The sequence below is a fragment of the Zonotrichia albicollis genome, chromosome 2 (assembly GCF_047830755.1).
Source record: "Zonotrichia albicollis isolate bZonAlb1 chromosome 2, bZonAlb1.hap1, whole genome shotgun sequence".
NCBI classification, from domain to species: Eukaryota; Metazoa; Chordata; class Aves; order Passeriformes; family Passerellidae; genus Zonotrichia; species Zonotrichia albicollis.
The window spans coordinates 66,103,189-66,118,981 of record NC_133820.1 but is presented as its reverse complement, the minus strand read 5'-3'; the positions used below and the strand labels follow the sequence as shown (position 1 = coordinate 66,118,981).

Genomic DNA, 15,793 nt, shown 5'->3' with positions numbered 1-15,793 from the left:
TGTCAGGACATCTGTAGGCACCATATCTGGGCAATATATCAGCATGCTCTGCTTCACCCCACCACATCCAAGGGAGATAAAAGATAAGCAGCAAACTCTTAACAGCTGCCTGCCCTGCAGAGGGGTATCTGTGGCAATCCAGAGCCAGGTTAATGTGCATTCTTGCACTGCAGAGGGTTTTATTGCTGCTTACATTCAAATCAAGGAGCACAGTCCTTCACCTTTATAAGGCTGCTGTTCAGATTTCAAAGGGTATTCCTTTGGAGTGAATTCCATTCACGTGGCTTGTCCAGTTGCCTGACCTTGTTTCTGTGGAGGACACATTGTGGGTGCCATCCTTGCCCCATACAGACCTCTCGGCTTGCAGAGAGGTGTGTGCAACCCTCTGTAGCACAGTGCCTCTGGGTTTGTAGTTCCTGGGACTGAAATTCCAGGTACACAGGGCATCTCTGTTCTACTGAGTCACATCCAGGTGGTAGTGGAGCCTTTCGATGCTGCTTTGCAGGTGCCACCATCAGAAATCCCATGCCAGAGCTGAATAACACTAGTAAAGGGCTGAGGAGGCCAGCTTCCTTCCCCATCTGGCAAGCCAGTCACCAGTTTGTCAGGGTTACTGATTGCACTTCAGGCATATCTGTGTTAGCCTGAGATAAGCTGCAAACTGAATCTGACATGTCATCACCAAACTTATACACAGTAACCACACTCATCCATGTCCTCTTTTCCCTGCTCTTTCTCAGGAGGTTTCTGCTGTGTGATACAACTTTGGTTTGTGGGACCTTACACTGGTTTCAAGCAAATTGAAGGAAAGGGTAAAAACAAACAAAAAAAATAGGTCTTCTAAATAGGGCTTTTGGTTTAAAGCCAGCAAATTTTCATAAGTAACAACTGTCAGGCAGTACAGAGGTAAAGTGAGACTTGCTGAGCAAAGAAAATGAGAATAAGATTTTAGCCATATGAACCAAAAGAGAGGAGTAGACACCTGCCTAAGTATGGCCTGCAAATACAATTGATTTTCATTTCTCTTTTTGGTGAGGATGATCACTCTGAACAGGAGGACAAAATGGCAAATGAGAATGAAGTTACATATATGGAATTTATCACTCTGGAAGTTTGGTGAAGCAAAAGAAGTTTAGTATATGCAAAGTGGAAGGAAAACAGAGACTTTGGATCTAATTTATACCATTTTAAAATCATGAAAACTAGATCCTGGTGTATGGGTTTTAAGCAAGTCTATACAATAAGAAGTGGAGCTCTAAGGCTAAGTCAAAGGGAAAATTTCCTGTTACTCAGATCCCTACAGCCACCAGTGCAACATGACCATGAAAAGAAAATTGCAGTCCCTGGTGTGTACCAGAATGACTGTGCCATAGGAACCACAGGAGGTTGCACAGGATCCCAAGAGCCACACCTGTCTTCAGCTCTGGACTCCGGAAAGGTGACCTCAGAAAGTGCAGGAACAGGGAAAGGCTCTCCCCACATGCAGAGGAATGGAGAAACTGTCCTGCAATGGGAAACTGGAAGAGTAGGGTCCCCTAAGCCAAATCAACGCCTGAAGGGAGCTCTGGCTTGGAGACAGAGCACATGATAAACAGCAGGAGCAGGAAAAGGCTGGTTTACTCAATTATTGTTTTGATACAGGAACAAGAATCTACCAATAAATAGATTTTAGTACATATTCATAGTTAACTGCATAACAGCCAGCAGGTGCAAGCAGGTTAATACCTGAATTTAAGGCAGGATGGTCAGTTAGGGAGAGGAAATGATGGAGCATGGGTTATAGGAAACATTGGATTTGGTGATCCATTAACTCCTCATACTAATTTAATTCATTCTAATTTAAAGCAATTATAATATCTACCTTTGAAAGTAACAAGACTACATTTTGACTTCTCACAGAGAGTTGCTATTAGCAGTATTTTCCATGCCACAGCATTGATGATAACTTTGACTTCCTCCCAGTTATATAAACTTAAACAATGACCTCTCAGTACTTTTCAGTCTTCATATCAGTTGATAATTAGTAATCATCAGAATGGTTTTGTTTACTTTATACAGATACTGCACCTTTTTTAAATTATAATTGTACCAAAAATGATAGATTAACATCCCTGTTAAATTGCAGGCAGTGTTTAAAGTTTGAAGTTTGAGTATACCTCCATGTTTAAGCTAATGAAATGTGACCTCTTGCTTGTCCTGACAGGGACTTGGATATTTGCCAGCCAGATTGATCCATGTTCTTAATCCATTTTGCAAATGCAATTATCAGGGGGCTTAGGTAAAGTCAGTTCAAGAGACAACAAAGTTATTCATGGGTAAGATAAATCTGTTTAATGCCAAGTAACTATTCCTTCATTTGCAGGGAAGCCCTTGAGAATTATTTTGTCACAGTAGCTTTTACACATTGGCAAGTTGCTCCAAGGGTGCAGCCATATGACAGCTGAGGTACAGGGTTCAACTGGCTGGAGCAGAGCTTAGGAACACGATTGCATCCTGTGGGACGACACCCACACTGCTTCACCAGAGCTCAGGAGCAGAAGCTCTGGGGAGCTTTTGGCAGAGCAGTGGGAAGAACATGTAAATAATGGAGCTAAGAATATACCATGTACTGGTATGCTGAGTGCACTGCTGGATTTATAAGTCTTGTCCAGATTCTTGGCTGCCTCTGGGTGTAATCCACACAGAGACAGATGAAGTGCTAATCAACTTGCAGTCCTGGCAGTGCAGTGTGGGAAGCAGGAAAGTTGGTAACTGATTGGACTGGCTTGGCCATGCATGTTTGGGAAGCAAGGATAGTGAGCAGAGAGGAGAAAGTGCACAGATGGCTTCTTTAAATTATGATAACATCTCTGGATAGAGTAGGGAAAGTAAAATAATATTTTGGCAGGATTTCCTAGCCACTCTGCATGAGATGGAACATGCAGACCCAGGAGGAAGGTGGACACCAGAAAAATTAATATCTTACCTAGGCAGAGTCTCAGCACTTGAGCATAGGACCTGCTGCTGTTTTACATGCCAGAGAGTCCCTGTGCAGTTTATGAGGTGGCTATTTTCTGCCTACTGCTGCTTTTTAAGGCATCCTTGAAATAACACTGCAAATGTAAACAGATCACAGCTTATGAGGAGGTAGAGGGATTTTTTTTTAGCTGATTTGCTGAATTAATCGGCCAATGTTCTTATCTGTATGGCAACTGTAATCTTGAGTTGAGAAGTGGTGTCATGTGCTTCAGGAGCAGAGGTAGCAGCCATAGCTGGCACAAGGAGCTGGGACAAGAAGACTCAGTTATGTACAAGGGGAGAATAGAAATAAAGGCAGCTAAACCAAAGTCAGAGAAGGCAAAAAGACAAAAACAGGCAAAGAAAGGGCACTTTTGCAGAAACAGTCTAGTCTGCAGGCAGGAAAATGGAGATCAAAAAAGATCTTCAAGCTTGCTGGATTATTATACATAATAGTGCAGAAAGAGCAGAATTGAGCATAAAGAGGAGGAAAGGGAAGAAAAGCATCCACAGGCACAGGCTGCCCAGAGAAGCTGTGCATGCCCCATCCCTGGCAATGTCCAAGGCCAGGTTGGATGGGGCTTTGAGCAGCCTGGTTTAGTGGAAGGTGTCCCAGCCCATGGCAGGGGGGTCACATATGATCTTTAAAGTCTCTTCCAACCCAAACTGTTCTATGTCTTATGATAGGCAAGAATGTGTACAGGGCACCTTTACAAAAATTATATTTATTTTCTTCTGAAGGTGACACACTTTTAGAGCAAAAATTTACTCGGTTTAGGCAGGTGCCATGAACTGATTTAATTAATCTGCATATCTAATACTAGTCTCCTGTTTTACAAAATATTTTATTCTATTTTTTTCATTTCCTTTTTGTGACATAAGTGTTTGGTTGTCCTTAATGCTAATGTCTAGATTTTGGGGGAGCATGGAGAATCAGTCCCTTAACTCCTATAAGAGATTTTTACTTGTTTTTTCTTCAGCCTAAGGTACTTTATCCAGTTAAGTTCTATGGCATACTAGTATCTCTTACAAATCTATACACGCAGCAAAAATTCTTGAGAATGAATACATTTTGTGTTACAAAGCACTCAGCTTTTCTATTTCTGTAAACACATTACAAGCCACTTTTCAAAGAGGTTCAATTTTTAATCAAATCTGTGCATTTTGCCTTTTTGAAATGCTGTGCTTCTGACTATTTGCCTTTCAAGTAAGACTTATTATGATGATACTAAGGACTAATCTCTGCCACTTTTTCTTGTGTTGATTTTTTTTTCCCCTGGATCAGTTCCACTGGTTTTAATACAATTAAACAAACACCATCACACTCCTGTTGAGCAAGGCAGGCAAAATCAGGGCTCGAGATGGTGATGTCATTGCTGTGCTTGCTGGGTCCTGACCTCAGCAAAGCCTTGCTGGCAGTTCTTAATGCAGATAATGCTAAAGGAGATCTCTATCTGCTTTCTTAAAAAGCAGATAACTTAAAATAAACTGCAGCAGCATTCAGTTAGGTCCTGGCAGCCCAAGTTGAAAGTGAATTTCTGAAAGGTTCACCCCAAGTTGTTTATGGCATTCCTGGATATTCATCGTGAAATTCTTCTGCAGCCCATTGTAAAACACAAAGACTCTAAATCCCTCCAGGCTTCACAAAGATTTGTGCAGAGATTATAAATGAGCAGCAGATTAGCACCAGATGAAAAAATCTGTTCTGTTAGAGAGCTAATCTGTTCACTCAGTGGCTGGGTTTGCTGCATGTCTTTGTGGCAAGGTCTGACAAATCCACCTCCCTGCATTTGGAACTTTGGTCAAAATCAATGTGCCATTTTGCCTTGTGCCTTTGTCCTCTCAGATGACTGATGCCCTCTCTGGCATCTCCCTATGCTTGTGCCCGTTGCAGGCAGCATGGCTGTGCCAGGCAGCAGGGAGGCAACAGGCAATGCTGAGAGAGTTAGCAAGCTGTGAGAAGGCTGATGATGAGGAATTGAGAAAGAAAAGAACTCAGAAAAGATGCAGCTGTTTTCAAAGGCAGTGGCAGGATTAAGGGGGCAGAGAAGGCTCCTCCAGAAGCTGAAGAGGAGCAGTCACATGAGCTCACAGGCTGCGTGCAGCACTCGGTGTGCCATCCCAGGGTGGCACAGGGAGCACAGTCATGGCCTTGGCACAGGACAAGGAGCTAGTTTTACCTGACTTTTAATCCTGGCTAAATCACTGAATCCCCTCTGTGATCTCTGACAAGCTAGAGAATGTAGATATAGAAAAATCTTATTAGCCCACATAATCCAGTTCTCTACAACACAGGATTAGCCTGTAATCTTTGTTCACTAGTATCTCATGGGATGGAGCTTCTGACACACTATCTGTGCGTCTACAATCTTCTACCTGTAGGACATCATTGCTGCTTTTCCTGTCTGGTGTTCTCACAGCCAGGAAAGCCTTCAGTTACATTCCTTTTAAAATTAAAGTATTAAAATAATATCTCCCCATTATTTCCCCATTTCTGCCCATACAATGAAGAGCAGCTTTGGAAAATAGGTCTTTTAAATCTTAACTCATCTAAAAAATATTATTGAGGTGAGCAGTTCCTCCTATAAACAGCTGTTCAGAAATGAGCTGTGTTAGTGATGTCGCTCAGTCTGCCCTGCAGGCAGTCATTCTGGGGGCAGGCTGTGCTTCCTCCCTTCTCCTCACCACCCACCACTGCCTCCTGCCAGGCCAGCTTGGCTTGACCAGGAGCTGTGACCCAGGAGCAAGGTTAACAGCAAATATTTTGTGAAAAATGAAGTGCCTCCATCTATCAGCAGAAACTAGGAACTAGGAAAAAGAACTAGGAAAAAAAGTTTTAAAATAGCAAAACCCTAAAACTAACATCTTATCTAAAGTAGATTGTCAGCTACAGTGTGTGTTCTCACTGTAGTACAGCCCTAGGACATAGAAAACAATTCAGCTAACCAACCCCACACAAGAATTTTTTCAGGGAAAGCTGAATTGCTCTCCAGACCCCACTGGCTGCATTAACTAGACAGCTAAATCTCATTTATGATGTCCGTGGGCTCTGCCTGACATATGTGTGGTAGACAGGTGGCATGGCCTGCACAAGGTAAAGGTACTGGCCCCAGAATTCTCTGCAGTGCAAGGATAGATCTGTTCCCAAAATGATTTTGGGAATTGATTCATTGAGCATGGTGGTTGGGTTCATATAGTGTATCTCATAGAAGAGTTACTGCAGAGAAAAAAAAACGGTACCTTTTGTTAATGCTAACAAATTTAGGGCTGTTTTCTTGGTCAAACACATCAAAAGAGTGCAGGACTTTCAGCATATCAGATTCTTATTTCTGCGTTATCCAAAAATGTATTTAGTTAAGAAACAGCTAGTGGACGAGCTTTTTGTCTTACAGAGTAATTTTTAAACAAATTGGCTCACATATTGCACTAATAAAATAATGTTATTTGTAGAGGTCTAACGTGATTTCTGGCAAATATTTTGTTGACAACTGACTCATTACATTTGAGTCAGTTGAGTCCTTTGAGTCATTTGAGTCAGTCTTTTGTCCTCAATTTCTTCCTTCATATAATTCTTTATGACATTGAGGGGAAACAGCCTACTATATTACACAGAAATAGGTTATGAAATAACACACATTATTACAGATATATATATATACACACACATATATATGTAATATGCATATGTATATTTACTCATCTACAGTATCTAACTGACTTCTATGGTTTGGCTGTCCTGTAATCTCTAGTAAGAGATCATGAGAGACAAGAATTTTTTGCAGATGTGGAAATCCCTTTTTTGCCCATAAAATCACTTCAATAAAAACCAGAATATGGCTGTGACAGATCTGGGTCACTAAGACAATGTGATGTGCACTAGCAAGATGTTAGAAGCAGCAATGTATGGAGCTCTCTTAGAGACTGGGTACAAAGAACCTCCTTCGTTGCCAGGTCTCAGCTCTTTCTGTCATGTCATATAATCTGTTTGGTAAAATGAGCAGGCTCTGTCTTTATCCATTACTCACTCCAGAAGACTCTTCTCTTTCTGTTATTGTTTATAGAAATAAAGAAACCTTTTTTTTTTAAAGAAAAAGGGGTTTTTTGTTTCTTTGTTAAAAAAACCTTTTATTAGTTTGTGGTTCTGGGTTTTTAAATGGATAGTTCTTTTTTTTTTTTTCCTGTGGCTCTGTCGTTTTCAGTTCAAATTTATTCTTTTTCACATAGGTGTGACTGGAATCATGTGCAGTATTCCAGATGAGGCCATAACATTGTTGTCCACACGGCTTTTTCAACTCACTTGAGACTGCCCAGTACCATGTTGTCACAGCCTTGTTGCTTTAATAGCAGAAAGAGATCAGAATGCCCAGTTCTTTCTCCTCTCCTGTTTCCAGCTGACAAGTCCCATGGCTGAGATTATTGTTTATTCTCAAGGGTATGATCTTGCACTTTTCCCTTTAGTTCCTGTCTCTTTTGGAGCAGAGATCAAGCATTTTTTATTATGCAAGAAATTCCATTAAGGAGACTTTAAATCAAACTTTTTTAAAGGCTAATTTCTAAAAGCCTCACTGAAATAAGAGAAGGATGTTGGCTCATCATTTATCACAGCTGCTTTCCCTGTTCAAATGCTTGAGTATCTGATGGGTAGGCAACTGAATCCTGCCCTGGGACTGGGATTCAGCTCCAGATTTGGACCATAACCATGAGTTTGGGTCTTCAGTCTAGGTGTCTACAAGCAAATTGAGCATGTGTCTGTAATGTCACTGTGAGCTAGTTAATAGAGCTCACTAGGTAAGAAAGAAAATGTGAAGGAGTTGAAAGAACTAGTAAATTTCCATTGAGAAGACAGAATGTATTTGCTGAAGGCTTTCTGATGTTTTAAAGGAGGATAAAACAAAAAAAAAAATTAAGTAAGGAAGAAATGAGAAATTACAATTATATAATATACTTCTTCCATTTCTTTATTATTTTCTTAAGCTGTCCACTAAAGTAGTAATGTTGGAATACAGAATATGAATGAATCTGAGTAAGTCAATAGGAAGTGAGAAATTCAAACTAGTTTAATTCAGCCCACAAGGCAAGGCTTCTCTACCATTTATTCTTGTCGTCTTTGAGGCTCCTTAAGTAAATATTTGGGATTTTGGCAGGGTGGTTTGTCTTTGTTATTGGAGTGAAACATTTGCTGCAAGCATACTGACTGAAGTCTGCTTCATAATTATTTGCAGTAGCAACTCAGCAATGGAGACTCAGGGTTGTAAAACTGCCAATTCTGTATTAATGTGATCTTCTTTCCCTCTCCCTACTGCAGCAAGCACACAGTTGGTGTAGGAAGTCTGCAAAGCAGAACAAGCAACCATATCCATCTGTGTCTACAGATTCACACTTCACCACTCTGCCAGTCTTCCTTCCTCAGAGCCACCGATCTGTCTCTGAACTGCCACAAGAAATGGGTCCAAAAAAGGTACATCTCACAAATGGCCTTGGTCATTATCTTGGTTTCTCCCAGGAGGACTTGAGACACAGCAATCTAGGAGACTTCACACGCAGATCCAGGAGTGGCTCCAGCATTTCTTGGTCATTTCAACGAAGCAAGTCTCTGTTCTGCTTGCCCACAGTGAACTCCTCTTCAGCATCAGAGACATTTCATTTCAGTGAACCATTTCAGTTTTTAAACACTGGGTCACCTGCAACCAGGTTAAAAACTTGGAAATGCAGCCCCAAGCTTAACGTTGATGACTTAGAGAATGCGCAGGAGACTGATGTGGACACAGGGATGAAGCTGTCCTTCTCAGACCTGTCGGTGGTTTCTGCATACTCTGCCCTTAATGGATTTTGCAGTGAGTTGGAAGACTCTCTTCCATCACAGAAACAAGCTGTCAGTAGGGCTAAACAGGCAGGCACCAGGGCAAGGCCTGCATCAGCCATGTGCAATACTTTTGATTCAGTTGGTGGTTCACTGCCTTCTCTTTCAGAATGGTCTTCCAGCTCTTTCATGTCAGCATCTCTCTCCAAGCAACACAAACAGCCCTCAAGAGCAGCTCCCTGTTCTCTGGATGATCATGTTTGCCCAGCTTCACCAGTTAATGAAGAAGAATTTTACATCTGAGGCTTCTCAAACTTACACCTTCCAGAGGAAAAGTGAATGACTTGAGAATGACAGTGGTGGGTCCACCCTGGGCTTACAGGTTACTTGCTGAGGAGAAGGTGATGCAGAAGTTTGTTAAAAATGTGAAGAAAGTACTCAGAACCCTCTGAAACTGGCATTCCCAAACTGGGTACAGTAAAGCAGTCTGAGATTGCACCCTGTGTCTCTGTGCTGGAGGATATGATCAGCACCGAGGCTTTTGCACAGCAGCACAAGGTGGATGTTTCTGACCAGCCCTTGGACTGATGGTGAAGGAAATGCCAGAAGAGGCACACAGTATTCCATTTTAATTTGGCAGACAATGAAGACTAATATGTGAAAACAAACTACTTTAACTTTTCTGAGAAATTCCCTTAACTCAGCAAAGGTGGGAAAAGAATGGGGTCTTATTTCCTCTTCACAGGTTCCAAAGGCAGCTCTAAGCACAGCAGGTCCCAGCAGCACAGCCCCAGTAGGGTCAGACAAGAAGTTTCTTGTGAGGAAACACTTTCCTTCCATACTTTGAGAGCTGGCAGTGGTGAGGTGGGGCAGAATTACATAAACATCAAGGTTGGAAGAGATCTTCAAGATCATCTAAATCCAGGTGACAACCTAGCCCTACCATAATCACCCCTAAACAATATCCCCAAGTGCCACATCCTGACACCTCTTAAACACTTCAGACACTGACCCCACCAACTCCCTGGACAGTTTATTCTAAGGTCTGACCACCCTTTCAGTGAATATTTTTTTCCTAACATTCAATCTGACCCTCTCCTGGTGCAATTTAAGGCTGTTTCCTCTCATTGTTGCACTCAAGATACGACAGAAGAGACCAACCCCCACTTCACTGCAACCTCTTTTCTGGTAGCTGTAAAGATCAGTGAGGTAATCCTCCAAACTAAACAATCCAAGTTCCCTCAGCTGTTCCTTATCAGACTTTTGCTCCAAACCCTTCACCAGTTCCATTACCCTTCTCTGGATGTGCTCCAGCCCCTCAATCTCCTTCCTGAATGGAGGGGCCCAGAACTGAGCACAAGGATTCAAGGTGCTGCTTTCACCAATGACAAGTACAGGGGTCCTGCTGGCCACACTATTCCTGATATAGGCCAGGGTGCCGTTGTCCTTCTTGGCCACCTGGGCACATGCTGGAGCATGTTCAGCTGGCCACCAACCCCAGGTCCTTTTCCAGCCACTCTTCCCCCAGCCTGTTGCAGTGCATGGGATTGTTTTAACCAAGTACAGGACTCAGCACTTGGATCACCTTACTGAACTCCACAAGACCGTCCCCAGACCGTCAATCCAGTCTGTCACAATCCCTCTGGAGGGCCTTCCTGCCCTCCAGCAGATCAACACTCCCACCCAACTTGGTGTCATCTGTGAATGTACTGAGCATGCACTCAATCCACTCATCCAAATCATCAGTGAAGATGTGAAACAGAGCTGGTGCCACTGCTGAGCCCTGGGGAGCAGCAGCAGTTACCAGCAACCAACTGGATTTATTGCCATTCACCACCACTCTCTGGGCCTGGCCATCCTGCCAGTTTTATTCAGTTAAGAATCCACCCATCATAGCCATGAGCAACCAGTTTCTCCAGGACAGTGCTGTGGGAGATAGTTCCAAATGCTTTCCTGAAGTCTGGATAGACAACATCCACAGACTTTCCCTCACCTACTGAGTGGATCCCATTGTCATTGAAGGAGATCAGGTTGGTCAAGCAGGACCTGCTTTTCATAAACCCATGCTGGCTGGGCCTGAGCTCTTGGTTGTCCTGTACATGCCACATGATGGCACTCAGGATGATCTGCTCCACAACTTTCCCCAGTGCCAAGGTCAGGCTGATAGGCCTGTGGTTTCCCAGATCCTCCTTCCAACTCTTCTTGTAGATGTGCATCCCATTTCCTAATTTCCTGTCAACTGGGACTTCTCCAGGAAACCAAAACTCCTGGAAAAGGGTTGAAAGGGGTTTGGCAAGATCTTTTGCCAGCTCCCTCAATACTCTCAGGTGCATCACATCAGGGCACATGGATGTGTGTCTAACTGGGACAGAAGGTCATTAACCCTCTCCTCACAGATTATGGGGACTTCACTCAGCTCCTTATCCCTAACTTCCAGCTGTCATTGCTGGGTATGCTGGAGGCAGCTGGCTTTGGTGTTAAATACTGAGACAAAAAAGGCACTAGGTACCTCAGCATTTTCCTCATTCCTTACACTGTGCTACCCTGTGCATCCAGCAAAGAATGGAGACTCCTTAGCCCTCCTTTTGCTGCCAATGTTTTTATAGAAACTTCTTCAGAAGAAGTGTCACTCCTTCCCCAGGGAAGAGGAAATTCCACTGTATCTTTTAATTTGACAGACCAGGATGCAGAAAGTGCCAAAAGAGAAGCCTTAGAAAGCATTTTCAGCCCCCTCACCCAGAAAGCCCATCCTGTTCAGCTAGAAGGGAGCCCTCTGGGATGTGGTCTGAACCACCTGTACAGACAGTGATAACCTGAGTAAACCATGTTTGCTACTCCTGACTCAGGCAATACAGCTTACCTTTTTGGAATACAAACCAAGAAAGGTAACCCAGCATTTTTATATATTGCTACACCATTAGACCCAAACAAAAGACAGCTCCCTGTTTTTTAAGAGGTTGTTATTTTTCTGTTAGAAATAATCAATGCAGAAACTTTTTCTTTGTATTTCCAGTGCAAGCATGCTTCTTTCTGGATGAAACTTGTTTCTTCTTGAATACCTCTTCCCAAAGGGAAAACAAGTCAAATTTTCTGTCTTTCAGAAGATGTTTTTAAAATATGCATTTTTGATAGCCTGTTTTGCTCTAATTAAAAAAGTAAGTGAAAAGCTGCTAATATGACAGCTAAGTACCTTCACCAGGATTTGAGTCATATAAACAAATTTTATTATGTGTGTTCTGAAAAGTTATATTTTTGGCTGACAAGTGTCACTGATCACAGCTCTGGTCAAGCCACTGGGGAAATGACCATGTTAAAAGGTGTGTATATAATGCTGGGTGTAGCCTATATACAACTGCAAATGCTGAAGACCTACCATGATGGCATTGTGGTGTGTGGAATAAAAACTCATTTTCAGAGAAAGATATTTGCTGTATCGCCAGGTAATTTTTATTAAAAGAATTTCTGCTTTGGCGGGGGAAAAAAGGTGGAAAAGCACACACATACTGTAAATAATAGTCACAAAAAGTGGAATAGCTCCCCTGGCCCATTTAGGTAAGTGCATGGTTTTTACAAACTATTCTGGAAGAAAGTCTAGAGGAAAATGCGTGCAGGTTTTTAGGGGAGGAACCTGCAGCCCGAGTTTAGAAGAGGCCAGAGTCAAGGTTTTTTCCTTTTGCTGTTGTTTTCTTCACACAGGAAAAAAAGCAACAGACTGAAGTCCAAGTCTCCTCTCTGTGAGATGCTGTCATAGCATTTACCAGGAGTAGACTTTGTCTTTTGTGCTAAACGCAGTAAATAAATAGGGAAATCTATTCAAAGTAAAGAGCACAGAAGATTATCAGCCGCCTTCTGCCCTCTAAAAGTGTTTAGGCTTACTGCAGTTTTGGGTAAACTGCTCTCTCCCTGGGACCAAAAATAGCACTAATGAAGAATTTGTCATGGTGTGTTTACCTGCTCGGTGCTCCTTCAGACCCCACGCAGTCTTTCCTCTGACTGTTGTGACCTTTAGATCAAATCCCTCCCTGGAACACGTGAACCTGATTCATCTAAAGTTGTATTCCCATGTTATTGTTTGTACCCTGCCAAAATATATATAAAAAAACACTATGAAGTCAGACTAGCCACTTTTTCCATCTGCTTGCATTTCACCATACAAACAGTGATGCCTAGGACAGTATCAGCATCCACAGGTTTAAATTTATGCTTCATCATTTTCTGTCCATAATCATGGTATTTTAATAATACAGAAAACATTTGATCTGGACATGAAACAGAAAACTCTTTTGAGCTGATGTAGCTGTCTGATCCTGGCATCATGCCAACACTCCTGACAAAAAGCTGATTGGGATTTTTAATGAAGAGGAGGCTCTGAACCATTTTTCTGCTAAGGCATGCCTCTAGAAGAAGTCCATCACATCTGGGGGCTGTCGCCTGCTGCAGCAGGGAGCACTAGTACTGGAGATCCACAGGGAAGCACAGGACAGCTCAAGTGTCAGTCATGAAGTTCGTGTGTGTTATTAACCAGCAGCTCCTCAAGCATCTCAGCTCCAGATTTTGCCACATTAATCCTGATGGGAAGAGAGCCAAATGAGTGTCCACAGACTCTGCATTTGTATTGTCCCCTCTGGTTCTGTCTCTGTTCTGTTTACTGATACCTAATTAGAGATTAAAGTTTTAATTGTTTACATTGATGGTGCTTGTAACCAAATCTTGTAAAAAATGATTGTCCTACTGTCAGGAAAAACAGAAGTGATAGTGTACAGAAAACTTTCTGTCTATAAAAAGAAAGCCAGATTATGAAATGTGTTTCACTAAAGGTAGGCTTCATTAATTCTCTTCCCATTATTGAAGAAGGAGCTCATCTCTTCAGAGACTTGAATATGTACAAGTTTCATGCCATTTACTTATTGATTTGGTTAAATTATCAACAGTGTATTTTGAGAACTGCAGGTTTTTCCTGAACTTTTTCTCTTTCTCACCCCAGAATGCACTTCTTTTGTGAAATAAAATAGAGATAAAAAGTCAGTTGCACGAAAACTTCTGTGTGTTCATTTATAAAGTCTAGCAGACTTACAGAGTATTTTAACTAGGCTTCCAAAATGACTGCAGTGCCACAAGCTCTACAGCTTTTGGTGGTGTGTGTTGGTGGGATAATTACAAAAAAACATGCAAAAATATTTTTTGTTGGACTCGGTTTTGCCTCTGCAGACTGAGTCTTTTGATTCTCACTGTGGTGTTGTAAATTATTTTCTCTAATAAAGTTGAATGATAAGATAGGAGCTGTGACACATATTGGTAATCTTGCATGCTCAAATCCCATCTGGGTTTGTTTGATGTACATTGGTCTCCATAATCATCCTTTCCTCTTATTTTCATCAGTGTGTGGTGTTACCTATTATGCATTTCTTTATTCCCCCCATGGGACACATCTGCATGTCAGCATTACATTGTATATGCAAAGCTGTGTAGGTTTGGCTTTGTTTGGTTTTTTATGGTTTTATGGTTTAACATTGTGGGGTTTATATATGTTTTTATGGCACTTACAGAGCTGTAGAAACATCAGGAGTTGGAAGAGGCCTCTGGAGGTTGTTTAGTCCAAGGCATCTGCTGAAAGCAGGCACAAGGCTGCTCAAGCCTTGAGTTCTGGAGTTAAATCACGTTGTTCAGGACCTTGTCTGGTCAGATTTGAAAGTATTTAAGGTGGCAATTTCACAGTGTCTCTGGGCAATGTGTGCCAGTGCTTACCAGCTGTAATGGTGAAGAATTGCTTCCTAATCTGCAGTGACAATTTCCCATGTCCAAATTTCTTGTTCACTGAGCACCTGTGAGAAATTCAGGCTCTGTCTTCTATGTAATCCCACTTTAGGTGCTGGAAGACTGCAGTTTCTCCTGCAGCCATGGTCTTCTCATTCCCTGACCCTCTGAACTCTCTCAGGTTTGTCAATACCACTCTTGTACTGATGACCCCAAAACTCTACACAGATGTATGGATGTGGATGATGAGTGCTCAGCTGCCAGGAAGAAGAATTTCTGTCAACCTGCTGGCAGCTCCCTTGCTTAAACCACCCAGTATCCTGTTGGCCTTATCACTGCAGGGTTGCCCTGCTTAACCATGTTCAGCTTGCTGGTTTTTGGGACCGCAAGGTTTCTTTCTTCAGAGCTGCTCCCTGGTGAGGAGATGCTTCCTCCTGTGCTGGTCATACCAGGTTAGTCCATGCCAGGTGCTGGGCTTGCATTTGCTTTTTTTGAACTCAGTGAGGTTCTCACTGTCACTTTTCTCCAGCCAGTGAAGGTCTCTGTGAGTGGCAGCCCTGCCCTTCAGTGTACCAATCAAGCCATCACATTGGCCAGTTTCTGTTGTGCTGTCAGTGGGTAGCCACTTGTGCATGTGCAGCTTTCTGCATCCCTGACTCAGTCTTCTGGTGTGATTAGTAATTTTCTCCTCAGAACTTTGCTAGATAAAGACACATGGCAAGCCTAACAGAACATCTTGTGAGTGATGACCTTGTGACTGAAGGCAGAGGTTTTCCAGTTGGCAGATTTTTCCAGTTACAGAAGACAGGAGATTTTCTAGTCTGTCCTGAATAACTCCTGAGTTGTTTAAGGAAGGTTCTATCTGTCTTTCCTTCTTGATTGATTGGGTTGTGGGAGATGTCCACAACAATATCCCTTTGTTAGTTCCTCCTGCCCCATGAGCTTTTAAGTTTCTCACCCTCTGCTCCCCCACAAACATGCACAAATTCGTCTCACTCAGTTGCTTAGAGCACAAACCTCATCACCACCTTCCATTCTTCCATAAAGAACATGTATCCAGCCATGAAAGCTCTGGGCCCAACTGCCTCATCATATCTAAATCATCTGGTTTAACCTCCTGAGAGTGCTGAGGTCTTCCAGGAGTGATTCTCAGGTTCAGCAGCCTGAGCTTTGGCACTGGCCATCCCATCTGCCCAACAGAATGGAGCTGCCCAGGTGTTGGGAAGAGAGTCCCACCTCACA

At 42.5% G+C, this 15,793-nt stretch overlaps 1 protein-coding gene and 1 long non-coding RNA gene across 2 annotated transcripts in view; both read left to right on the top strand.

Moving 5' to 3' along the window:
- FAM124A (family with sequence similarity 124 member A) overlaps positions 1-14,199 on the top strand; it is a 42,888-nt gene extending 28,689 nt beyond the window's left edge. The window contains exon 4 of the mRNA XM_014264026.3: positions 8,303-14,199. Coding sequence (XP_014119501.2) covers positions 8,303-9,100 — 798 coding nt within the window. The 3' untranslated portion in view covers positions 9,101-14,199. The remainder of the gene's footprint in view (positions 1-8,302) is intronic.
- LOC141728210 (uncharacterized) overlaps positions 1-15,793 on the top strand; it is a 584,197-nt gene that overhangs the window by 385,528 nt on the left and 182,876 nt on the right. The window lies entirely within an intron of this gene.